The sequence below is a fragment of the Melopsittacus undulatus genome, chromosome 9, assembly GCF_012275295.1.
Source record: "Melopsittacus undulatus isolate bMelUnd1 chromosome 9, bMelUnd1.mat.Z, whole genome shotgun sequence".
Taxonomy (NCBI): Eukaryota; Metazoa; Chordata; class Aves; order Psittaciformes; family Psittaculidae; genus Melopsittacus; species Melopsittacus undulatus.
The window spans coordinates 30178733-30206614 of record NC_047535.1 but is presented as its reverse complement, the minus strand read 5'-3'; the positions used below and the strand labels follow the sequence as shown (position 1 = coordinate 30206614).

Below are 27882 nucleotides of genomic sequence, written 5' to 3'. Positions count from 1 at the left end.
CTGTGTTATATGTAATTAATCTCTATGTGCTTGCCAGGAATCCCTGAAATATTAGGTGCACTGAAACTTACTCACAATTTTGAATAAGCAGGAAGAAACTGAAGGAATTAAGAAGGGAAATATTGCAGAATTCCTAATGTCACAAACACCCAGTAGACCTTATGTAATATTTTAGCATACATTTGAACATAAATCTTCTGTCAGTAAAGCTCTCCATTGTATGTGTATGCACCTACACACACACACACATACAAACATATATCTTCTGTGCTTTATATGGTGCCAGGAACCTTTGACTTATTATTCCCAGAGGTCTGAAAAGCATGAGACTTCTGCAAGATAAACTGGTGACAGGTTTGTATAAGGTGCAGTGCCACTGCTCAAGTGTGTGCTTCTGACATAAGTTAGCATGAACTTAACTGCTCCTTACATTGAGAGGTGGGGGTTAAAACAAAGACTCATTGTGATTCTCCAGGAACAAGAGCTGAACCCCTTCACAAGCCCGTTTATTGACTGGAGCTCATATCTATATGCTGTATCACAAGATCATACTTAGCACTAAAGCTAAGCAATTAATTCATAACAATTATTATTACTTAAAATATACTTCTTCTCAGAACAATGATGCATTTTGCAAATTTCTCAGTTATTTGTTGCACTGATGTAATGAACTAAATGTAATATGTTTCAATTTTATATGGTGGTAATAGTTGTGTTTTCAGTTGAAACATGGCAGGCAGTTTCATGTATCAGAGAAGTCATACAGTGTTGTTTTCTTTCCTTGCTGGCAACATATGCAGAGATTTAAGGAAATACTCATAAACTCTTATGTACACATAAATTCCATCAGAATTTGGGGGAATATTTATTGGCAGTATTAAAATTCTTTGTGACTTGGATATTGCTACATTATACACTTGCATTAATGTTTGCAGGTTGATAAGTATTATTAGTCAGTACTTCGTAAAGAATTGAACCGCGGGTCATAGACACTGTAATAACTATGTTCCCAGAAATCAGAAAAGAGAAGAAAGTTTACTCGTGGCATTTATCCCTTCAAATTCTGTTATTGTCGGGAATCCTACTCTGAATTCCATCAAGTAAGCCACATGTAGCCTTGAGTTACAAACTGATTCATTTCAGTTATAGCTCAACACTCATTAAAAATACGTTAAAAGTCAAAAGAAGCTAAATCTAAAGTGAATAAAAGAGCGATTTTCTTAGGATACTACACTTTAGATGCATATTACCTTAATTTGAAACATAAAATCATCACAGCCTTTAAATGAGCTGTCCATGTAGATTTTCTATTATTTCCCTGAATTTTTATTACAGTACGCATTTTGAGCCTAAATGACTCTCAAAACAAATCACATACCTCCTGTGGCTGTTGTTCTTAATGAATTGGTCTTCACTGGTTTTCTATTTAAGAAAAAATCCAGCATTTTCTGAAGCTCAGCCTGATAACCAAAAATACCCATTGGGGTAGAATTCTGATTGTAGATTTCTCTGTACGTACTACAACATTCCAAACTTTCCTAGAGAAACAAAGACATTAAACCACATTTATTAAAGACAAACAATAGGAGAAGCTATACCTGATAGTCTTAAATTTAAACAGCTAAGCTTGCAAATGCTATGTTACCAAATCAGATGGATACTAGAACTATCAGTTGCTCAAGGAAATTTTATTCCAATTTCCTCTTTGACGCAGAATGCAAAAAAAAAAAAGGAATTTTTAGGCTCTGCTACATGCAAGCTGACGGCTAAAGCATTCCCATTTTGATCTGTTTAACAGCTGCATATTAATTAAAAGTATGATAATTCCTACATAATTTTGTAGAAGCTATTAAAAAGATAAGCCATGGGGAAGTTCTTTTTGATTCCTCTAGCTCCACTAGTAGAAAAAGAAGTTTCTATTATCCTTTCCTGAAACATGAAAAACCTGTAGTGTATATGTGTACATGCACATGAGATTTGAAGGTGTGATTATTTGTATGTGGCCATATCCATGAGTTTTTAAAATCAGCTGAATGTCTATTTTTTTATTACAGATTTTAACAATCTTCATAAACAAAACATTTTGGAGTTATTCTGCTCATAAGCTAAAAAATGTTTACCCAAGATGAAGTTGTTCCTTAGTCTTTAAATGACACGGCTTCTTTTACATCTATGTATAAAGCAACCATGAGTGTGTACCCTTCCTACTCATCTGTTCATATAGATCTGGCCCCATGGGGATAGCCTTTGTTTTTTCTAGGCTTTCCATTTTCACTTTGATTTTCCATAGAATTTGCAAACACCATTCAAAGCAGGAATTCTGGTCAACTATTTAGGCTATATGGTCAGGAAAATATTTACAGTCCTCTGTGGGTGTGGTTGGTTCTTATTCAGTTATATTTATGTTCTTATCAGGCTCTAAAGGCTTCCTGCATGTAATATGAAGGCACATCCAGAAACAATCACAGCTCACTTTTTTCTACTCCAGAAACTTACATTTTCACTACACTTTCATTTTCAAACAATTGATAGATTAGCAAGCAAAAGAAACACCGGAAAGCACCCCTTGCCACTACGTGTAGGGATATCTGTATTCACTTGCAGCTTCTATTCCAAAGGGATCAGATTAAAAAAATAGATCACCATGACCTGATCTGTGCAGTTGCACTTGCAGAGACTCTTGTCTCCTCACAGCTGTCTCAGAGCCAAGCCCAGACAACACAGCAAAAACGCAAAGAACATTTACAAATGTTGGCCTTTTTGTACAGAAGCACTTTGTGAGAAATTCACGTTTGAAATCTACCATCTCTGACTGCAAACCCTTCAAGTCTTGATGATCACACTGTCCACTGATCACAGAATCACAGAATCCCAAGGGTTGGAAATGAATGACATGAGGACAGTGCAGAAAAAAAGTAAAAATTAAATGTCTTAATGTCTATAATACAAAGTGTAAAAAATACTGAAACACCATCTGAGGAAATGGAAGCAGGTGTAAACTGAAAAGGAATCAACGGTACGGAGAGACAGTGATTGTTGAATGGCAAAGTGATGCAGGATACCCAGTAACCCAGAATAGTCTGTACTGGGTCTGACACCAGCACATATAATGTCCCCTATATAGTATATTACAGTGTGTAGTACCCACCAATCTCGGCACAGTATAAGGTACAAGCCCAAGTTAGATTTTATGACACTTGTAAATGTCCAAATATGCAGTCCAGACAACAAAGTAGTGAGCCTATGCACCAAATGCCATAGTAACTGCTGTCACCCTGCTTTATGTTTAGGCAGTTCAGTTTTCTCTAGCAGTGTATTCAGGTTTTTGTATAAGATTTTTTACACAGTGCTGCACTCCTCTGTGAGGCTGTTTAGAAAGGTTAGGGTGTTCATGAACTTCCGTGATCACTGAACCACTTGCTGGTGTCCAGCCAATTGTAATGAAAGTGAAACCTGCATCCATGCCAAAAGATCTTATTGAAATAGGAAAACACAGCAAGCAATCTACAAAATCCACTGAAATAGTACCCTGTGACCCCAAACTAGGTAGCACAGAAAGCTACTTCTAAATCAATACTTAATTCGGCAGAAAAATCAATTTCCCTCCCTCTGCAATCCATAAAATTCATCAGGAAAAAATTACCCCTCACGTATTAGCAGCCCTTTCACCCTACAGGTTTCAAAAATAATTACAATAGACTATTTCAAGCCCTGTAACAGGTTGAGACCACATGCTATAAGGTATTTCGCAACCTGTAAATTAAAACATGGACTAGATGTGATGCGGACACCTATAGGTTTCCTAATTTGCCTAGCCTCCCTTTGGTAAAGGCAAACACTGCTTTTTTAGCTACAACTGTCTACACTTTCATGTAGTATCCAGGTTTCATTCCTGAAAAATGCTCACTTTTTTGTAGATACTGCACAGCACACATATAATCCTATGCAACAAAGCTTGTTCTGTTAGAATCCAAACAATTTCTCTTAAGGCAGCGACATCTTGTCTTTCTTCCACACAGGTATTACAGCCCTGCTGGGAAACAGTTACAGAGTTATAGTGCACGGTACATACAAAGTTCACAGATTCCTATCATTAAGCATGTGCCCTTGGGTATGGCTGCTCCACATTTGACTGTCTGGGCAATCTCTTCATCTGTGCTTTCCTTTACACTCTAGATAGCTTGCTGTTAAATATGTTTTTAAATATAATGACTTGCCGTTAAATAGGTTTTTAAATACAGTGTACAGTATATTACTGATCTAGGCAAGATTCTGCTTCATATTTAATAAACCAGTGTTTGTATTTTACGATGTCTGCCTGCAGAACAGGCTGAATTGCTTAGCACACATGACAAAGCCTGCCTTTTCATTACATCACTGTTTTGCTGCTATTCTAACCTCCATTCCTTTCCCCCAAGCAACTCTTTACCTTCTTTTTTTCAGACTGTTAGACATTTCTTTCCTGAATTTAGATTGTCTATACTTTTTAAAGGCTTCAAAGTCTTTGCAGGGATATAGTCACATCTTATCAAAGAGGTCCAGCCTCTGAGAGGTTGTTTTCTTCCACTGTATCCTACAGCTCAGATCTTTACACTTTTTGTATTCACAATTCCATATTGTCTCTGACAGAAGTTCAATAAAATTGTCTTTCTACCCACAATATCAGGGTTCTCAGCATTGTTGGAACTGAGTGTTATAGACCCACAGTCTCTCTATGCTGAGAAACCTGAACTCCCCTGTCTGCCTTGTTATACAGCAGGGCTCTGGCAAAAGGTAGCAGTACATGTCTTGTAAATTGATATATTGCTTCTACTGTTTTCACCCAATTAATTTATGTCATAATTCCTGAATGTTTCCTTTTTACACAGTCAGATGGTCAGATATCAAAAAGGTTGTGCATTATTGTTACTGTTGCTCCCCTTTGTATTGCCTCTCTTGCTATAGATCTTTTTAAAGTGGGTTACTTCACTACATTTTTTCTACATATTATGTAAAGTCTTCATTGTTTTAGTCTCGTCTTTCCAGTTTTTAGCTTTAACTGCATGTCAAAGTTATCACAGAGTGTTAAAATGCACACCCTGGCTTTCCACAGCATCAAACAAAAGATGCAAAGATTGTTTAGAGACTTCCATTTATTCTTTTGCTCCTAACCTCATACAAGTTCACTACATACAACAGATACAATTTGACAATGAAAAAGGCAAAGTGATATTTACATACATTGATGATGCAGCAGTAGATAGAGCCCATGTATTTGCTGAAGACAGTATGACCAGAAATTTGATCCTAGCTACTCAACACCTACCCCATCCTGCTTGCTTCCAGGATCCCTTCCATTATATTCAAGTAATTTTTTAATGAATGGGAATTTTGTCACTGTATGGAATGACTGAACTCAATGACCTAGAGGGTAATTAACAATTCTAATGTGCTAATTTCACTTTAATGCTTCTTTTGTTCTCTAGACTTGAACACTGTTATTTTAATCTTTTGCTGCCCTATCCTCCACTCATTGCTATATTCACCATTTAATATATTTTTTTCTTTTTGGTTTTACACTGGAGACAAGCTGAGATGAACAGAGAAAAGGAATGAGCAATAGTGAAGGACTGAGACAGCATCATAGACTGAGAGGGATTTGCACATTAGGACTCAAACTCTATAGTGACACTGCTAAGAGTTAGTCTATGGTCTTGTTTCCCACTCTTCAGTCACCTATGGTGGGACTATTTTAGTGAGTTTATTGCAGTTTTACTACCCTCATGCATTATTCTGGGGTAATTTCTTGCTGTTTGTGATGCATCTGTCACATACAGACTAAGTTAATCTCTCGGAAATCTATATGGTATGAAGCTCAAGTTTTGTAGTTGACACAAGAATAATTTCAAGGTAAAACACATGATGAAATAATTCCACTGCTTCCTGAAAAAAAAGGCTATACCCCATGAAGAACAGACTCGAGCAACCATATCATCAGTAAGCAAAACTGAATATGTGATGGCTCACCAGACTCACAGATACTCTACTGAAGTTGTAAGACTAATAGTGTGAGTAAGAAAAGATTTATTTGGCCTAGTTCTATTTGAGTCTAAATCGGAACAGTATCCCATCTGTGAAAATACAAATGATCCCTGCTTCCTTGCTGCAATAGTGGATTTATTCCTGACATGTATCAGCATAAACTCAGGCATGTTACTCAGGAAGAGTTATTAAGAAAAACGCTCATCATTCAGCTCTGCTACCTATAATGAGCTTGTATTTGTCCAATGGTTTTATGGCTAAATGAAAAGTTAATGATAAACAACCTTTCTAAATGGCTGGATACACTATCAGTGTGCTGGGTGTGACATGCATTTTTAGCAAATAATGGTTTGGGAGGTAAACTGTTTGGATGAGAAAATGAATATACTATTTCATTGTTAACAACTACTGCTGCAATGAAGAGGAAATGCCAAACCACTTAAAATTGTGGTTTAACTGTGCTAAGGTGACAATTTCTGTTTTTAAATATTTTCACTTGAATTGTATCAACTCTTTAGGCTTAAGGACAGGTTCTGAAGAGTTATGCCTTATACAGTGTTTTTTAGACCTAATTGCAAAAATGTTACTGGCTGTTCTGCATTAAGTAGAACACTGCAGAAACGCCTAGCTACAATCTAGCTTTTCATACATCCTGGGAAGATAGGAAAAGGGCAGCACCCTCAAATGCTGCATACCCATGATAAGATACAGGGAGGAATATTTGGAAACCTAGAAGGTTTCCTTTGAAATCAGCCTCTCTCTCTTTACTTTTGTAGTTCCCTCCCCTCATTTGTGTCTTTGGACAACTCCTTGGCTGTTCCCAAATTCCTGCATCCCAAGTGAGTTTCCTAACAATAATTCATAATGTAAGTCTCTTCTGTCATGCACCCACACATCTTGCTATCCCATACTCCAAGAAATCTGTCTCTTGCTTGCTCTGCAAAGTGCTTCAGAGACCTGTTCAATCTAAATTTTCATTGGTTTACACATAGATTGAAGGAAACTGAATGTGAAGACAATGAATCTTCATATCTTTTCTCCTCAGACTTCAAAGATCAGGTATCTCCTACCCTAGAGATACAAAGGAACCATATCCTGGTGACTAAGCCGACTGTGTTTGCACGATGTTTTTTCATTTACTAAATCTAAACAAAAAAAAATATAGTAAAGAAGGTTCTGCACTATTTATATTACTCAGTGAAAGTGTTCTTCATAGCATTAAATGATAGCCTTGCATGCAATCCACACACATTATCTGAAAGCTTATATACCTGTTATATATATAAACCTAATGCAGACAGCCATAATAGTTTGTATGAATAGGCACCACTGTGCTTACCGAACTGCAGTCATGAAACTAAAAATGAAATTATATTTCCTCCATCATAATACCAAAGTCAGTATAGAACACTCTGAAAGAACAAGCGTGCAGTAATACTTAGATTAATACTGGATACCACACATTATTGCTCAATGCTATCAGAAAGCTGCATCTTCAGACTCTTTATTGAAACACACTGTATTACTTAAATTGTCATGACAAAGACAAAACTGTCCAATTTCAGATTTTTCTAGCACCTCAGTTTTTATGAACTTGCAGATTTTTTTTTCTAATAGGAGTATACTTTATCTGCTGATTAACTTCCAGTAAAGGGAGTTGCTCAGTTCTGCTTTTTTTTTAAACACATTTAGGAATGTAAGTTCTAAGCATTGACAGGCGCATTCCCCTTTGTACCACTCACATCCTGGACTAAAGATGGGGATTTGAACTGTTTTGTTTATCCAACTATTTTATGTTTATAAACAACTGTGTTAAATAATGCTCACCATAACTAATGCCTGATATAGTAGTAAACTGTGCATGCTTCAATATAGGTGAATTTTATATGAACCTTTGTAAAAGTGCAAGGGTATCTCATCTACTCCTTAATTTTTGTACTTTTTTCCCCCAAACCATCACTGTTAACTAGCAATTTGCATAAGCTAAAGTCAGCTCTCCATTACTTGTAGGTGGATTATCTGGAGCATACATTAACTAGAAACAGAAATATTCAGCAGGGCCACATAGAGACTGTAGCTGTAAAGACCATTTGACTCTTGAGCTTGCATCAGACTGTTTCACCTGTGTCCACACCAGCGCTTAAGTAATTCCTGGTGGATGGAATAATTGACGATCTTGAGGTCCAAACCATTTTATGATTTTCACAGCTCTCACTTTTAGGACTCAGTTTCATGAAACCATAGCTCAGATTGGGAACTCATATGGTAGTCTGGTATCTATGTGATAAGTCATGAGTTACCAGGGCTCTAGCCTTAAGCACTGTCCCCCATGTGGGCCTGACTTCAGCATCTCAGCTTTGGCCTTAACTAACCTGGGGATAAAGAACGAATAGAGGCATTTTGTGGAGTTCAGATTAAAGTTCCCACGAAGAGTCAGCTGGATCCCAGCAGGCCTTATTAGGGCTTGTTAGCTTGGGTTAATTTAACATTTCCTATTAAATAAAAAAGGGCTTTTAGTCATGAAAAGCAAAAAGGAAGAAAGCAAACCAGCCAACGCAGCGCTTCTAGCAGTTCAAGGCTTCCACCTCACACTACCCATCCCCTCCGCACACCGCTGTCCGCTGCTGTGCCCGCACCCAGATGCGCTCAGCACGGTTACCCCAAATCCTTCCCTCTCACCGGCCCGCCCACACACCCTACCCCAAGATGTCCTCACGGGACCCCACCGCAGACGGCCCCGACCCCGACGCCCGTCCCCTCTCCTCCCCTGCGGCGGGGTGGGCGCCTCAAGGCCCCGCCGAGCTTCCGCCCGGAGAGCGGGGCAGGGCGGAGACAGCGGTCGCCGGGAGAGCACGCGGCGCGGTTAAGATGGCGGCTCCGCTGGCTGGGCAGGCGGGGGCTGTGCTGCGGGACCTGGCCCTGAGATCCGCCCGCCTGCGGGGCAGCTTCCCGGTGAGTGAGCCCGGCCCCGGCCGCCGCATCCCGCCAGCCCTGTTCCTGGCTCAGGTGCAGAGGGAGGGCAGCAGCAGCGCTGGGGAGCCTCTCAGAAGTCACCCAGCTCCTCGGCCGCTCAGCCGCTGCTTTCCGCCCCCCCCCCCCCCCCCCCCCCCCCCCCACGAAGCCGCTCTTCCCCCGCGGCCGGTGGGGCTCCCCCCCACCACTCGCAGCCTCCCACTGTGCGAGGCTCGCAACGGGAGGAAGCCCTTTCGCTGTCCGCCTTGGCGGAGCTCAGGCTGCTGTCCGGGTGTGTTGCCTGGAGGATGCGCTGAGCCCGGAGCAGCGCGGTGCTCTTGGCGGCGGAGATAACCGGAGCGGGTGGCCCCGGCCGATCGCGGCAGAGGCGGTGCCAGGTCTGGCCGAAGCGTGACCTGAAGCGCCAGCTCTGAAAGCTTCCCTGTCCCTGAAACTGAGAGCACGTTTGATTATTGCAGCAGCAGAAGTAGGGGATGCCGTGTGTGATCTAATACCGTTTAGTTAACCCCGTTCCGGGTGGCAGCACTGTGGAGGTGGCTGAGGTCAGGCTGGAGTGCTGGACCACAGTTCTGCTTACCCAGAAAGGCCGGTCATAAGTGTCTTCCCGGTGGTCTTGAATCTCAGAAGTGTGATGGGAAAGAGTAAATGGGCCTTTTTGAAGGGCTCAGGCTCTCTCATGGTATAGCAGTTCTTTATTCACTTCAGCAGCAGGTACGCTGTGCTAAAATGAGGTACGGACATTTTGGCTCTAGTGCCTTTGGCAACCAGCCTCTTTATATTGTCTTTTTATCAGCAGGAGAATCTGCTTTCCTTAATGCTTCTAAGCATAAGTATTTTCCCAGAAGCAAAAGCCTCTGGAGCAAACAAGATGTGTTTCTGGTTGGTTCTGCTCTGCAGGCACTGCTGCCCGTGTGTGGCTGCATGGGGCAGCTGTTGTATAAAGCCTGGTCTTGCTGCTGAGCTTAACTTACATTGTGCATCTGCTTCGGTGTGCTTTATCTTTTAACCTGGAGGATGTTAGCTAGCTCGGTCTTATATCTTTTGTGCCCAGCTTTCCTTTTTTAATGGTGAAAAGGGTGCAATTGATTAGTTCATTTAGTGCATGTCAGTTTAATATACGCACACACAGAAGGAAAGTTATGTATATATCCATACACATAAGTGTGCATATACATACATTTGTCTGTATGCATACATACTTAACTCTGTTTATGTTGCTAAGCAAGCCTATCAGCCCAACAGTTTTCGGTGCATGTACATTACATGGGTGAAGGTGCATTCCTGCCATCGTGGTTTAAGTGACACTGATCCTGCAAGAGTGCATTCAGAAGTAACCTCCCTGGATTTTTATGTGTCCCTGCTGTTCCTGTAGGGCTCTCATGTGGGGGGATTTGTATGGCTTGAGTGTGGAGCACTGTCTGAGCAGTCAGCTCAGAGTGAAGCATGGAAGGTTGAGCTCAGTTCCAAGCTCGGTCTTTACCTGGCACTGCAGTGGGGATTTGAGGTGCAGGTGGAAATTAGAAGTTCGTGCTCTGTTCTGTCATATCACAAAGCATGGAGTGATCCCATGAGGCATCCTATTGAAATCACTGGGTATCAGCTCAGATTCTGAAGAGTGTTCTTGGGATATTAAGGTGGCCAACTTTTTAGAAAACTTCATTTTTTGTGTGTTGTTTGTGAAATACAGGTATTGAACTTGTATTATAAATCACATTTTATTATTCTGTTTCTGAAGGCTGACAGATACTGAGAGCATCTCCCAAGATCTGTGCTTTCCAAGTAGACTACTTTCAAGAACAACATCGATACTGTGTAACAACAAATCAGGATCTTAAATTCAAAGTATAACACTTTGCTGTAGATAGGTCTTAATTTTTACAGTGTTACATTATACAATTCCCATCTAAAAAAATGTTCTAATCTTCCACTGTCTGACTTCAAATTACAGATAAATTCATCAGCTGGAGTCTGGTTTTCTGTCCTACAAATAGGGTAAAGCATTGAAGAGCAGGAGAGCCCTTTCATTGAGAGTTTTTCTCACTTTTATCATTCCCTATTTAAGTTGGACCAGAAGTTCCACTGCTTGTTTATTTATTTACCATAAACTGACAAAACCTGCCCTCCGAGCCTGCCACATTGTTCTTTTCACAAATGGGGGCCTTCCATATGGTGAGGGTATAATCAGGAAATGTATGTCTTTGTTGTTTTGGTAACCCTGCGTGAGTAGATGCTTGGTGAGATTTAAAATCTTTCCTCATAATCTTCTTCATCACTTACTGTTGGCATTTGCACACTTTATCTATTGCAAAATTTCTTCTTATTGTTCAAACTTTCTTATAATTCTTATTAATTTATTATTTATGTTCATGTTGTTCATAGCTGTGTTGAAACAAGCTTTTTGAGAAGTTGGTTGTATGCTATATCATTATAATCTACACATGAAACATTCTGTGCAACTTAATTTTAGGAGTGGAATAAGTGGTACTTGAACCTATCACATGAAAATATTTTATTGCCCTTCTGCTTTCCCGTTGGCTCTTTACCTTTTTATAACTGTTGGACATTTTTTACTCTTTTTAATATTGAGAGATTCAGTTCTTTGTGCTTTTGGAGTTTAATTCTGACCAAATGTTTCAAAAAGATAAAAAATAGGTTTCAGTTGTTTGTGGTGCATGTGGACAAGTGTATTTAGACCTGTTCTTACCGCAGCAATATTTGTAAAGAGCTGTGACAAACGCTCCGGGGACCACTCTGCAGCAGAATTCAATCTTGTTGGCTAGCAACAAATAGGCTCCATTGAAGGCTGTTTATTTGAATGGGAGTTGGATCGGGCCCTCTGGGAGAGTGCTGTTTTCAGAACAGCTTCAGATGCAGATGATTTCAGTGATGAATATAAATGAGGAACAATTAAATCAGAATCATAGAAGAAAAAGTGCTTAAGGTAACTCTTCAGTTTTCGAAGTTAGCAGATCGCTGCTGCGTTGTGTGACCCTGTCTTGGCCTTCAAAACTGTCCTCAGTCCTGCTGACACATTTCCAAATTTCATGGCTGTTGAAAGTTGTTTTTAAAGAAGAGAGGGGGGAAGATTGAATTAAACAATATTCTTGTTACAAAATCTGCTGCATGCTATATATGTTAAAAATAGGGATCTGTACAAGGTTGCTCACTGCAGATGTGTTCGATTCTTAGGCTTGAGTACCTAAAAAGCCTCATTAATACTGAACAGGGAAAGTTCTGTCGTTGTGAAGAAGCTATCAGCTGGGAGTTTAATGATCTTCCATGCAACAGAAAGCATTACTGAAAATAACTTTTAATTCAATATTTCAGAAGCTACTTCAGTGCCCAAGTCTTACTTTTTCTTGGCTTTGTGTTAAGTTCTTGAAAGTTTCTTGAAGGTTCAGACTGTTTCCCTGTTTGGCTTTTTCTGGTTGACAGTTTTGCTGTCATTTTTAGGATTTCACATTCAGAAGCAGGAAATACTTAAGCCTACAGACTTTCACAGACAGTTTTTTCTACAGGTACTTAAACCAAATGACTGGAAAGCTCTCTTCAAACTCTAGACAAAACTGAAATGCCAAAGAGGAGCAGATGTTTGTCCCACTCCTCCCTGGCAGTTCCATTAAACGCATGGTTATTGGATGCTTTTTTGAAATAAAAGGAGGGAATGAAAACAAATACAACCCAAACTGTGATTTTTATTTTAATTTTAATTTTTTTTTTTCAGTTAGTTTTATACTGCTGGAACTTGGGCCTTGGGAGCAGTCTGTCTCTGGCACAGATACTCACTGCTTTATCTTGAAGTAGAAAAGCTCTGCTGTAGTTATTTACCTTTCTTTGTACCTCATGTAGTTATAATCAGGGGATACGGCTAATGAGGTAAGAAGAGACAGCTTTCATGTATATGGCATTAGGTTGAGAATTAGCGGCAGCACCTGCAGTCTTGAACCTGGCTGTGGGTAAGTAAACTCTTCCACCTGGCCCTCCATCTGAACTCCCAAGCAGTTCCTCCAAAGAGACTCCTTACCTTGCTTGGGTATATTTAGTATTCATTAAAGTTTTTGCTGTAAAAGCAAATGTTTTTTTCATTGATCTGCCTCCTGAGGCACTATATAAATTGTCAGTTGACAAGCTCTGTGTTTTCTTTACTGGTATCTGAGTGATTGTTTCCTCCCATTTTTCTCTGGAATGCTGTCAATGCGTGTGGCAGGTTTTTTTTTTCTTCACGCTTTCATTTGGTCTTTCTGGCTGATGGCTGCCAACAAGGATGCTATGAAGAATGTGTGAAGATGTTGAGGCTCTTCTGGGAAAACAGAAAAGTGAGATGAGGGTTTAGAAGCACTTGGGATTTGGTTGTTTCTTAGAAGTGAATGTTTTCTCTGCTATATTTCCCCCTCTCCTCTTTGGAAGATTCATTTTCAGCAAAAATTTGAAATGTAGTCATATAGTGCTTAGAGATATGATTCTCCCCCTCTTTATTTCTGGGGACTCCCTCACAGTTCCAGGATGACCTAACCCCAACTGATAGACTTATTTTCTTTCTGTTACTGTTGACCACGCAGTCTTTCTGAGCATATTTGAGACTCTAATCTGCAGCATGAGCATGTACCCTAGGGATATTCTGTAGAAAATTCCCTTCTTTAATAGTCTCTGCTGAGAAAGCCAATTTATAGCCATCTGTGAATCAGTTTGCTGTATCCTCAGCTCTACCCCACTCCATAGCATTTTAATAAAACGCAGGACATAGAAATCACGTTATCTATGCAACTGATTATGACAGTAACTTTGGAGCTGGTAATTAAACATTGATCCATAATTAATAACTGGGCACTGATCTTATTTTAACTAGATAACACAGCAGGAGTAGCTATGAAACTAAGAGAAATTAGGATTGACTGTTGTGAAAAATTCCTTAATAGTGTAGTTATGCTGTGCTGTTGAATAGATGCTGTCGAAGTCTCTGTTGCATGAACGATACTTAAAACAGATTCTAAACTGTATGCTGAAGCCTTCATGATATCTTATATAATTAGTGGCTAAATGTTGACTGTGAAGGAATTGAAAAACCAGCAAGTATTTGCACTTACTTGTTGGAACACTTTTTTGTATCTCCAGTTAAAATTTTATACTGACAGCACAAAATATATTCAGTAAATGAAAGTTCTTGAGTTTCACTTTTCTTGTCTTGTTTGTTTAAAAGGTGCTGGTTTGTTGAGCAGATTTAGACCTTTTTTTTTTTTAATTACATGTTTCTGGTCTCTTTCTGCTTGCTCATAGGTTTCCTAAACTACAAGTGTCTGTATCCCAAAATTGAGTTGCATGTTTTCTTTCTATGGTGGTCCAAGGCTTTAGTGGCTGTACGTGCAGGGTATGTGCCCTGGGACATGTTGTGTGGTCACTGGATCAGATCTGAGCCTCTATTTCTGGGTAGTTTTGATGGCTTAGACAATGGGAAGCATCGGGAAAACTGGAGGTAACTGATGGGGTTGGCCTGTGACATGGCCAAGTGACCATCACTTTGGTTCTTGGTGATACCAGGTGTCATTTCAGGGAAGGAGACAGCCTGGGAGCTTATCTGCTTTCCCTTTGCTCTGTACCTGCAGTTTGAAGCCTCAAGAAAACATTGCAGATTTTAAGGCATTGTAAACACCTGATGACTTCTTATCCCCCTTTTCTCTCAAAATCTTTGCGAGGTGTTGGTTTTCATTATTATTTTACCATTAGATTAACCTCCTGAAAAAATACCAGCCTGCATCGGGCATATTTAAAGAACAGCACAAAGGTCGCTTCTTTTGCCTGAGTTAAGAAACTGTTCTTTAGCTGTGGAATTTCATGTCTCCGTTACACTTTGAGCAACAAGACTTTGAGGGAAAGATTCCTTTCTTAGAGCATGCTGCCTGCAGCTAGTTAAAAAGATGGAAAGCAGCTCCTTAGTGCATATGCTCCAGCCCTAAGGGGTGTTCTGAACAGCATTTTGGTTTGCTGCATAGTGCTTTATTGATTGGCCCTAGAGAGCAAAGTAGTTGAAATTTGCCTCTACCATTTGTATCTTTGTATAATTAAGTATTTGGATTTTGGGTTTTGGCTTTTTTTGCAATAAAAAGCACCATAGCTTCGTGTTCTTCGCAAGTGAAGGACCAAAGGTTATGTGCACATCTTTATCAGCTAAATTAGGCTATAGAAGAATCATTAGAAATGTTGCGACTTCGCAGTGTGCTTTCTGTGTTTGTAGGGTGGAGATATGACTATATAAAGTGCCTAGGCATTTGGAGTTAATATATTTGGCTGTTTGTCTTAAGGAAGGTGGAACAGGCAGAATACCTCTATGGGCAGTAATTTGATTTGGAACAAAAGGATTTATTTTCTTTTTAATGATTAAACTGTAGATGGAAATTTGGTTTGTCTGAAAATGGATGGCTATTTTGGGAGCATGGGTAGCAGAACTTTAAACACCCATTTGTGCAGTGTGCCTTTAGAATACTTCAGGAACAATAAGCAAGTTCATAACAATAACTGGGAAAGATGAAAAATGGAAAGGTATTACAGGAGTAGATAGACCCTGAGGAATATAAGCAATGACCATCATCTCAATTTGGGTCAGGAGGAGAGGGTCATTCTTATTGTAGTTGCTTTACCTTTAGTGTCTAAGTCTTGTCCACTTAAATTATTTGTAAGATGCAGAAGTTTTGTAGGAATAGTCAGTTATGGAGAATTAAGTGAGATTTTTGATCATGATTGCTAGGTTTGCTTGTCCAAGACTTTTGGCTAAAAAATATGAAGCTGCAAACTAAAGACCAGGCATGGATTACTAGTGGAACTTCATCATTTTTTTGAGATCTTCCTGTGAGGGATCTGTGGACAAAAGAACAGTTTAATTTGACATCTGCTAATTTAGTGGCAGCCAAGAAAGCAGTTACTGCCTTGTGCAAAAAGAAAGAAAAGGTGGTATAAAAATGTCTGGGAAATCCAACTTATAGGAGGAGTTTTATGTGCAAATTAAAGATAACAATGATAGACATAGGTAAAAGATATGTATATTTATAATAATTATAGATGAAAGGGCCATTAAAAGCAATCATATACTTTTTATTGTCAGCATACTCCTTGCTAAAGGTCTGAAGATGGCATGAGAAATTTATTTCCCCTTAAATTTTCTAGCTTCTTCAACTGTGCCACTCCAAGCATATTGGAAACAGTGAATCTCTTTAATTGAATTCTTTCGTGCAGAGTTTCAGGCTGCATTTGTTTTTCAGTTAAATGGCTCAGATTAAAGTAGTCTAAAGTAGTGCCATAAATTTGGGGAATAAAGAAACTGATATTTAGAGCTTGCTTTAAACATGATGTGAAAGGTTACGTGGGAGAGCAGCTGGAACGCATGGAGCTCTATTTAGGGAGGTTGATGACCCAGCTGAGAGTCTGAGGTCAGGATTAGAGGGCACGTGAGTATTTACATGTCTGCTACAGACAGGTTGATCAACAAGAACTAGATGAAACTTCAGGTGACTGTAAAAAGCCTCATGGTAGCACACTGTGGTCCTCAAGGGGCTTTGTTTGGTCCCGTATTTGCTGGAGTGATGGTGCAGCAGGGATCAAGTAATCAAGTAATCCAGGAGGTTACTGGAGACTGTTGATAACAGCTTCCCAGGGCAGATGACTGAGGAGCTGAAAACAGGATGCACTACTGAACATCACACATAGAAACAAAGGAGAGCTGGTTGGGAATGTGAAGACTGGGGGAGCCTGAATTTATGAAGGGGAAGTGCTTGGCTGATCTTATAGCCTTCTCTGGTATGATGACTGGCTTTGTAGTGAGGGAACGCAGTGGATAGTGTATATTTTGATGGATGCAGCATGGGTTGTAATAAGGCACTTAGGAACAAGGCTAGGAATATTCCCAATATCCTTAATCAGTGAAGTAATGCCATCATCTTTTTAGCTTGGATATTCTGTTCCATTGGATTAACCTCCTTTTCCTTCTTCTCCCTCCATACAGTCAGGCCGTACGTTATACTGAGTTTATCAGTGTCATTCAGAACTATACATACTTTGACTTTTTTTTCCTCTCTGTAGAAGTATTGGAGAGGTTATTTTGGTCAGTCCATTTTCAGAATCTTCTAGCTTCCTGATAGTCTATCCAAGGTGACAAAAACATGGCAGAGGTTTCAGTCTGTCAGATGGGAAATGAGTTTTAAGTTCTCTGTGTATTGTACTGTCTGGCCATTTTCTGGTGTTTTCCTCTACTGGTGCAGAGGTATCGCACACCACACATCTGTCGAGTGAGATGAGATTTTGTGATTAAAAAGTAAAATGCATGTTCTTATGTCCTTGACCTCTGTGAGACATATTATTCCTTTAACAGTCTAGTAACAGAGATAGTATGAAAAAACATCCATCACAGCTAGTTGCCTAGGATGTTTTTTAGGCCATTCCTATAGAAGTGGGAGGTTTCAAGTGGAGATGGGATGGCCTGCCTGTTGTTTGCCACAGAGGAGCCCAGGGCCTGGAGGAGCACTTGGGAGTTTCTGACCCTGCAGAGCTGTCACTTCCCACCTTGTGCAGGGGGTTCTGGCTGGTCACAGACTGGATTTCGACTGGCTGCTGAAGGCTTTGTTCATTACTTTGCTGTCCTTACAAGTAGCCATTTTGTGTTGACATTGGATTTGCTGGTGACCTCTCTCACTTAGTGCCTGATTAATGTTACCATCTGGCAGGCAGGTAGTGTTTTTAAGGAGCTACTTGACGAACATGCTTCTGATGAAGGATTGCTCTCCCCTACTCACTTTGCTCACTGATTAGCTTTTATTGTACACCCAGCTTCCACATATCGGCAAGTCTCAGTCATTCCGCATGGCCGAGCACAGGCAGTGGATGTGCCTGCATTTCCAGAAAGCTAGAAATCAGAGATTGCTTTGTTTTAGAGATGACTTGAAATAGGCTGTTATTTGCCTGGAAGCGTTTGATTGGTGATGTTAGAAATGCAGAAATCCCCTTTAAGGTCAGAGTCTTTGATGATGAAGATATGATGCTGCTCATGGTGTCCTAGGCTTGCTTTGAGATTTGAGCATGGCAGCAGGGGGAATTTCCAGTGTGAATAATGGAGAAATTATTTAATAAAGAACTTACCTGCAAAGGAAGGAAAAATGTTTATGACTTTTGGCCTCCTATTAAAGGCTTATTTTCATCAATTATTCTGTGGGGGTTTCTGGTTTTTCCCTAGCTCTGCCCAAGCAGCCAGAAGGCTGTCTTCCTCCTGTATGTCTGTTACTTTTGAGTTTGCTTTTAGTCTAAATCAAATGGTCAAATTAAAAGCAAGATTTATTAACAATAAAAGGTGTGAAGCATTCCTATTTAAACAAAAGTTGCATACAAGTAGGGTTTTTTTGGTGCTTCCAGCATAGAAACTGTTAAGTCCATTGTGGTAAACCAGCTGTGACTTAGGCATGCAGTGGAACTGTTTCTGTAGATCCTTTTCTGTATTTCTTTATTCCACTGCTGTGGGCATTTGCATTTTTGTGGCTTGGGAGTGCTATGCTGCTTAGTGCTCAAATTCATAATCTTCTGTGATGACATAATTAGGTAGCATGGAAATTATCATGATTTGACTTCAAGTATTAAAGAGTTGGAATAAAAAAAATGTGATTATGTTTCTTATTTGCTTCTCTGTGATGAGAAATGGAGCTCAGATTGTCTAAATTGGCATTTTATTGCTGTTTTTCTTAAAATACCTGTAACTCCTTCCACTTGAAAAAGTGTTCTTCCAGGGTATGGTAGGCATGAAATGCTGCTCCAATAGTTATGTTTACTTGAGACAGGAGCTCAGAAGCATTTCTGATCAAGCTGTTGACCATGTTTTGAGTTTCCTAATGATTCAGGAAGCTTAAATTAGGATGCAATTTACACAAATTGATAGTGGGGTTACTCTGAAAAGCAGAGGTTGGTGGTAAAATGTAAGAATTATTTTTTCCTGGTTATATTTAATATATAAAGCATTTCTTCACAGTTGCATAAAAGTACAATTTTAATCCTGTAAAAAATTATGAAGTTAAACAGTTTTTCAGATGAGAACAAAATTATTAATTTCCCCTCTAGATACTTAAAATAAGAGCGTATTTCTGATTTATGTGGAGAAGATAGCTCATTTCAGTCTCTGAATGCATGGTGCATATCACTAACCATCTCCTTTCATTTGCGAAAGCAGGGAATATATTATGGTATTTTCTGCAGCTGATTATTCAGTTGTGTATGGTAGAGAGTTTATTTTCATCAGATACTTCAAAGCCCTTACTTTTTAGGTCAGGAAAGTATGCTTTTCCTAAAGCTTTGAAGTTTTAAATAAGCAAAATGAACATAATTTGACTAAAATTAATTACTAATGCAAAGCAGAACTACTGGTGGCTAGCACACTGACAAAAGCAGAATCTGTGAATTCATACTCTTGTTTCCTTTACTCAAGCAAAGGCTTTGAAAATTGATTTCTGAAGTATAAATCTTCTTGGGCACATATGGATGTACAATAAGCATTTTTAATACTGTTTTAGTCTGCTGAAGTTTAGTTAAAGAATGCTAGGGAAAAGAGTTTTGCAGTTGCTTTCTGAGTCAAATGGGGGGTGTTTGCCACTTTGAAGGGACTAGCAGCTTTGTGTTTGTGCAAGCTGCTCTGTTTACTTGACATCCTGTTTGTTATGTGACCTTAGGCATGCTGTTCCGACCAGAAAGCTTTCCTGTAATCACATGGAATATGAAGCCTGCAGTGTTGTGGCTGGGTTTGCACTGCTCAGGTGAACGTTAGTGGGATTGGAGTAGACCCGGCTCTGCTCAGTCAGCCTTTAAACGCTAAGCAGAATGCATCAGGGAACTTCTCAGCGTCAGAAGTGTGCTGTCACTTAATTTGCAGGGATTTATATTTTGGTGTTTGTATGTAAATAGAGACCTTGAAACTCCTCTGGGTGGAATGGCAGGATGCAGGTTGTTGGGGATTTGGCTATGTCCTGCTTAATTTGGCTGCTGGTCTTTAGCAGCCTGGCTGGAACAACTGCTGAACAATAGACTGGCAAGGTGTGGGAAATAGGATATTGAGGTCAGGTTCTTACTGCTCAAGACAACATTCTTCTACCATCTTCTCTTTTACTTTTGAGGACTATAGTCCTCACAAGACCATATCCACAAATGCCCAAAAAGATCATCCAGGTGGTAGCTGGTAGGATCTGCCTTGTGGTGCACAAGGATCTTGAGGGCTCACATTTTGGCTTTCTGAGATAAGGAGAATAAGGATGACAGAAGGAGCTCAAGTATGACCCTGTGCATGTTCCTGGTAGTTTACAATGGAGCTTAGTGAGTAGGAGAGTGTATTTACAGAATAGCTGTCAAAATCCCTGTGTGTAAGCAAGCTGTAAATAAGTCTATAATCATTACTGGAGACTTTAAATCTGCAATGAGTGAAAGACTTGCTTCAAGTTCATTCTTTTCTCTGCTTCCTTGCATGAGAAGTAAACAGAAGGATAAATCAGAAAGCTGAGTTTATAAATGTGATTTAAAGGCAAATTGGAAGAGAATTGTGTAGTTCCTGTTTTTTTTTTCTGTGAGCTAATGACCCAAATAACTTCTGCAGTATAGGAGCATCACACCATGCTGCATCATCTCTGAGGGAGTGCAGAGGTTAAGCTTGGGATCAATCAGTTTGCAATCAGACTGACTATAAAAGGACAAGGAGGAGTACAAGATAAAATCAAAAGAACACAGTATGACAGAAACCTATGGGGGGAGATGTTTGGGAACTCTTGAAATAAAAGGGTTTCTTGCAGTAGACAGCTAGCAGGAACATTCAGAACTGCTAAGAGTTTTGTTAAAATAGTGCAGGATGTTCATCCCCACTTCCATCCTGAGCACATTTACTAAGAGACTAGCAAAGTTTAAATAATCCTTACTCTTTTATCTGTGATAGTGTGAAATATCCAAGACATAACTGAGGTGCTTCTAAAACTTAGTGGTTTTCATGTGCATATTGCTGTGGCTTAGGTGAAAGGGAAAGGTTCCTGGATGGAGACTGTTCCTTTTTTTTTAAATCAATCAATATGGCTTTGTAAACCTTTGTTTCAGAACCATTTATAATATGTGAGCCTAATGCTGTCTTCTGGAGTCCTTCTCTGTTTCTGTGGCATTTGTTAAAGCGCAGCAGAATTGTACCATTTCATGTTGGACTCACTGTGGAAATATTTAGAAGATAGGTTTTAATGAAAGAGATAAATAATGCAAAGAAATCCTTGACAGCATCAAGCCACTTCAGAACTGATGGACGTGCTCCTGATGTTTCTCTTTCCCTGCCAAGGGATTCCACCACTGCGTGAGGAAAGAAAATGCTGAATCAAAAATAAGGGTGTTGAAGTATCATTATATGTTTACAAATAGCATATTGGTTAATATGTTATTACAGTTAAATACAGTTTTTAGTGGCAGGAATGTTGGTTTAGAGGTGTGGAAGAGGTCGATCCTCTGGAGTATTTATTAATGAATTAATTTTGAGGTAGTGGATGAAATGTGCAATTCCCGCAGTCATAGCTTTTGCATTTTAATCTTAAAAAGCTCCAATGGAACCACATATTTTTAGATCCAGTTATCTTGCAAAGTTGGCAGTTCAGCTGGTGTGCGAGTTTTAGGAAGATTCACCCACTTCAGTGAGGAAATCTGGGGAGAGTGAGGGAGTTTGATTCATGACTTGACTTTGGGGTCAGTTCCAGTAGGTTTATTTCTTTAGCTAAATCAGTCACTCTCCCAGGTTAATTTTAACATTCAGGGTAGGCTGTTCAGGTTGAGGCTGAAACTGTTATTTTTCTAAATGGTTTCTGTAGGATCTTGCTTCTTTGCACTGGCCTGTATTACACATGAATGTCAGACCTTCTGATTCTGACTAGAACTGCATCCCGCTGCAGTCTGCTCTGTCTCTGTATTTTCTCCTTAAAAACCAGAAGCATGGCTTACATGGCCATATCATATACAGAGTATTTTTGTAGTTATTTATTTGAAATCGGTTGCAGTTCATGTCTATGACAATATTGAAATAAAACTCCTTTGGCAAGACCTGATTTTGAAAGAGAAAGTAATATTGTTTCTCATGTAAATTGTGTATGAATAAATGATTACAAATTGACAGATATTGCTTGTAGTGATTCATCTTGAGTGAAGAAATAACCCCAAACCAATTTCTATTTTCTTCTCAATTTAGGAACTTACAGATCTTAGGAGATAAAACGAGGACCTGCATGCAGCCCCAGCACAAGTGAAGACAAATTACAAGTTGAAAGTTTAACAGCTGCTTTTGTTTTCAGGGCCACATTGCATTGCACTAAATACGCAGATGGACAATCTTTTACTATACTATTCCTGTAGATAGGTTAGATTTTATTAGTAATAACAAAAAGGGACAATAGGTGATTGTGTAGAAATAGCAGTGTAGCACATTCCTCAGTGTCCCTAATGCAGGCTCTTCAGCCTCTGCCCAGGTGAGCTCAGTGGAGCTGGTGTGTACTCTCAGTTTCTCAGTCTCTGCCTCTTAGAGCAGACCTGTGTTAACACATGCCCAATTCAGCATGTGCCTCTGCAAGAGTTTGTAAAGTGCTAACACTTGTATGCCAGATGGGCACATTCTCTCACCTGTGTTTGTAGGTAAGAATCCCTGGGTGCAGGTTCCCATGCACATAAGTGTGAATAAGTGGGATACTTTTTGCTGCAGCGGTATGTTTGTAGATCTTTACAGTTCTGAAAACTTGTGCTTTATTCAGAGAGCTCATCCTGAAGATTCATTCACCACTGGCTTTTAGTATTCCTTTAAATAGTGTACAATATGTTCTGGTTTAATTTGTTTTGAAACAATTCAGCCATACTTATAAAGCCTTATGGAACTCATCAATACTGCCTGTATATCTGTCTAACAAGAGTTCAGTAAAATTAGCATAATCATTAAACAAATTCTCATTCTGTTAGTAGTTCTTGACTGCCTACTTCTCAACAGACAAGTGATGTCAACTGGCATGTATTAGTTTTTGGTATGCTCTGTTATGTACAGGCAGGTAATCTGTAGTTCATATCCTTGCCTTATTATGTTGCATTAGAATAATCACTGCTGCCTGGTGGTGGGAGAAAAGTACTTTCTCTTCCTTTTCTAAAATTGACATATTACTAGCTCAAGAAAACTCATTTCTTTGATGTTTGTCACCAACTTGATGTTTCCTGCTGTGCTGCACTGTGATTCCTGCCTTCCTATCTCTGTTTTGCAGTGACTCCTATTAAAGGAACCTTGCAACATGACAAGAGAAATTGGTGTTTCCTTGAACTATGTGTAGGTCTTCAGGGGAAGATTTAACTAAGCGTTTGTTTTGATTTCATTAACTAGAATTAAAATGGAGACACAAATAATATAGAAAAAAATAAAAAAACTTTGTTTATTTTAAACTGTAGACTTCTGAACTAGAGCTCTTCTGTAACATTGCTGTTCTTTACAATGAATTGCAGTGAATTTGAGTAATTACTTTAGAAGGAAATGTCTCGTTGAGCATGTGGCTTCATGTTGTCTTCCCCAGGCTTGGTTTGCCACAGGCAGCACAGTCTGGTGTGTCTGCTGGCTGTGGGTAAGGGCAGGCATGGTCAGAACCAGTGGTCCTGTCCTCATTGCAGCATTGCTGGTGTATCTTGTACTGGTTCTTGTCTTTATCTGGTCCCCTTGTGATTGAGTCATGGAGTCAGCAGCCAAAACAGCTTTCTGCTGGGTTAGCTCCACTTGAGGCCTGGAGGACATGAGGGAGGACATAGGAGGGAGCAGCCAGGGAACCGTGTTGGCAGCTTGCCTCCAGGTCATCTGAGCAGAAATGGAAACCACAGCCTTGCAGTAATGACTTTTTCTAATACCAAGTCATACAAAGCACTTGGCTGGTTTAGGTTTTTATATAGCCATGTGAGGGTATATCAGCAATGTGTAGGGGGAGTGGTGATGAAATGTAAACTGGTTTTAGCTTTGGCTGGGAGACTGCACAAGGCAGACTGGTGTAACACAGTGCTAGCTTTCCTAGACTGCAGAAGCACGTGGGGAGCAATTGGTCAGTTGCTCTAATGTGCTGCTGTCAAGATGTCCCCAAGCTACCTATGGATGATCTGCTATGCTTCTCCTTCAGTCCAGTTTAGGATTTAATTTCAGCAGGGCTAACTGGGTTTGATCACTCGACATAATGGGTAGGTTTTCAGTAAGATGGACTTCTGAGCAGAAGTGGGTGCCTGTTTCATGCTTTTGAAGTTGTTGAAGTTTGTGTAAATGAAACTTACACTTTCCAGGCTCTTGGTCATCCTTTCAACTGTTTGTCTGAGTCTAATTTTCATAACCATTATAACAGTAAAAATCCTAATAATACTTCCCTTTATAACCAAGCCCCCAGTTCTACTTTTTTTTTTTTCCTGCACATGAGGAAAATCGTTAAGTTATTTAACATAGCCATCTTGTTTCAAAGAAACATATAGCTGTTGGGAATAGTAATGATTACCCACCAGAACATGCTGTCTATCTTTAGTAAACAATGATGTAGTGGCATATATCATGGTTGGGGATTGTGTTTTTTTATAACTTTTTTTGCAGTTGGGTGTTACATAAACCTCAACAATTGCAGCAACAGATTTCACTTGTACTGAAGAGTGAGTATATGGTTCAGTGGTATAAAAGAGTAACTTGCTGCTACAGTTTATTGATCAAAATGCTGTAGCTTTTAAAGAACTGGGAATGTGATGCTTTCTTTTTCTCCAAGACATACTGCATTTTACTCTCCAAGATATTTTGTATGGTGTAGTTTAAGTAAGAAATTTGGAACTAGAACTGTTAACCAGTTTGTATGTTGCCCTTGTTTTAATTCAGTTAAAAATTAATTTGCATTTGAAGGAATAAATAGAATCATAGAATAGTTAGGGTTGGAAAGGACCTTAAGATCATCGATCCTCAGCTGTACCTGTGGGAGATCTTAAAATCAAATGTTTTTTAAAATCAAAGCTGCGTACAGTGTTTTGATACAAACTAGAAGAAATAAGCAATTCCTAACTGCTGTGGGCAAAAGCGTGGAAACTCTGTTTTTTGTCAGGAAAATATTCAAGACTTTTTCCTAAACTAGCTCACAGAATCAGTTTTATTCTTTATACATGTATTGCAGAAGTGTGGATCATTCATAGCGCTAGGTGCTGGATGAAACTGCTGGTCTTTGCTGATACCAAAGGGACCGCACTGCCATATTGTATCCAGTCTAAAGTGGGCAACCTGGGATGTTGAAGGAAGATGGTTTGTACTGTGGCTTTTAAATAGGATGCTCTGGACGCTAAATCCTGCTTTGGAAGATTAAAACTACTGGTTTGTGGTAGCAAACATCATATTTGCTGTCCTGTTTTTCATAATATACCCATAGGGATGTGGCATTAATCATCTTTGCATCTAAGGGGATGCATGGTTTGATGTAACGTGACAGGTCTTATAGCTGATGAGTTTTACCATAAGTCTTTCCATTTTCTTTAATGCTTGAAATACTTGCTTTCATACTGAACAAAATGTAGTAATCTGTGTTTGCTTTCCATGACTTAGATTTGTGGTAAACTTTGTCTGTTTAGTGCCTTTTCTTGCAAATTTTTGTTTCTTGTTAGACTAACTCTATGGATACTTATTCTTTACATCAACACTGCCAGTAAACTGAAGTAAGTGTATTAGTTTGTTTGCAGTGGGTTATGTGGTGCATTTCAAGTATATGACCTAATAAAATGTGCCTGTACCTGCGGTGGTTTATAGGAAGGTTTGCCATTTAGTTATATTTTTGATGGTTCCTTTTCGATAGGAACTTCTACTACAACTTTGTCAATTACAGGAGCTGTATGTCAATAAATACAATAAAGGTTTATTCCTTACACTGATGAATGGTGTGCTGTTTCATTGCTGTCATCTTTGTGTATCTATTTTCTTTCATATGCTCTTGGAATTCTATTACAGGTCAGAGAGCACAAATTGAATGAGTTGGAATACTGTCGAATGTGTTGAGTGAGCAAATAGATATTTTGTTTTGGTTAGATTCTTTTATGTAGGATACACTAAACAATTTTATTTTGGGTACGAAACCCATCTAAAAGATCTTCCCATGAACACCACAGGTTTTCTCTCTAGTTGACTTATTTCCAGTATAACCATTACAATATAGACCCGATGTATACTACTTGATACTGTAAATATTTGACACGTAATTTGCATTCGTGCAGAGATGAGCCGGAGCAGAGTCTATTAGCATAGTTACAACTACATTACTTCAGTGGAGCAGCAGATTGAGAAGAAAGTGGTATGCATTTATTTGACCAGCTTTACTTTCAGGTGCTTTTAAGAGATCTGTCTTTGTTTCATGTTAATACTGGCTTCCATTCATACTATGAATGGAAAGGGAATGCTGGATGTTGCTGAGTGTATCTTCCTTTGAGCAGTCATGTGGTAAAATGTGTTAAGCTGGTTTTATGTAAACAGTAGAGCTGTTCAAACTATATAGATGTGTCAGGGGATGTTCAGTTATCCCAGAAATTTGCTTAGTGGTGGCTTTGTTGTTGGGTTTGTTTTCTTTAATAGTGCTGATTATCACTGGATTCTCTTTCTTCAGCTAGAATTATTTGTCATTTTCCAGAAGTACAGATTTGACCTGAAGAGACTTGCTGAGAGAAAACAGGTGTTTAAGGTTATGGCTTTTTTAAATGACATTGTCTGAACATGATTAGTGAGCTCAATATGGACAAATACTTAGTTGTGGACGCTTAGCCAACGTAATTCCATATGGAATTGGGCATGAAATGGCACAAAATTTTTTGAAGCTAATTCTTTTAAGACCAAAAGGTCTTGGTTGTGATAGAGACTGTAATTTGATTCTTCAGTTGTTTGTCAGTCTTGACCTTTTAGTTCTTCTTTTTAACAGTTTCTTCATACACTTGTTACAGAAGAAAGTTGAGTGAGTCATTCATCTTTAAAAAGAGTATGTGGTGCTTAACAGTCAGAATTCTCCAGGTAAGTGGTATCTGCCTGTGAGAGCCCCTCTTCAGCCCTTGTAATATATTAAAAAAATATTTTATTTTGCTATTTGGAAGAATACTTTCTTATAGTTGTAACTTAATGAGTTGAAAGATAAGTGCAAAGTTACAGTGCTGGTAATACTGCTGGCTAATGATGTTCCTAGCGTAAGCTTCAGTTGTTCTACTGACACAGCTGCTTGTGAGCTGGATCAGCTTCAAGAAGCCACTGATTTTTTTCATGTGTGTACATGTCACCATCGTGTTTTTTGCTTGTTTGTTTATTAAAGCTTGTCTGCTTAGCTTGTCTGTTTATCTTACCTGTGACACTGCTTGGTACCTGCTGCATACATGCTGTACATCAATATTTATATGAAATCATCCATCTTGGAGCCAACATTAGAGGCTTTACCAGGCAGGCAGGCAGGCCAAAGAGTGAAAAAACATTATACTGAGCTAATACTTAGCATGTATGTTCAGTTAAGAAATAATCAGTAGCTGCTTGGGTGAAGCTTGCATTTATTGTTACTGCTCTTGTTTTGTGGTTATATGGAACATTTATTTCTGAGCAGTTTTGCTGAAGTACTTAACATGCAATTTGTAACCTTCTTGGTGAATAGGTTAAGGCAGTTTCTCCTGGGTTTATGAGTGTGTGTTTCTCTTCTTTCAAAAGGAAGCACTCAAAAGATTCCTCCTGGGTCATCTGAAAGATGTTGCACATCAGAGTAGTTAATGCTGCATACATAAGGACAGAGACATTTCTTTGCAGTGTTTTTCTAAATCTGTTTGGTGTTGTTTTTTTTTTACTTACATTGAAGCAGATTTCTGCTATAAAATGTACTT

The 27882-nt window shown here is 39.2% G+C and overlaps 1 protein-coding gene across 1 annotated transcript in view; it reads left to right on the top strand.

Annotated features, from left to right (window-relative positions):
- Positions 1 to 8860: 8860 nt before the first annotated feature.
- The window catches only part of SUCLG2 (succinate-CoA ligase GDP-forming subunit beta), a 124864-nt gene continuing 105842 nt past the window's right edge, over positions 8861 to 27882 (top strand). The window contains exon 1 of the mRNA XM_034066533.1: positions 8861 to 8973. Within this exon, the coding sequence (XP_033922424.1) occupies positions 8890 to 8973 (84 nt within the window). The 5' untranslated portion in view covers positions 8861 to 8889. The remainder of the gene's footprint in view (positions 8974 to 27882) is intronic.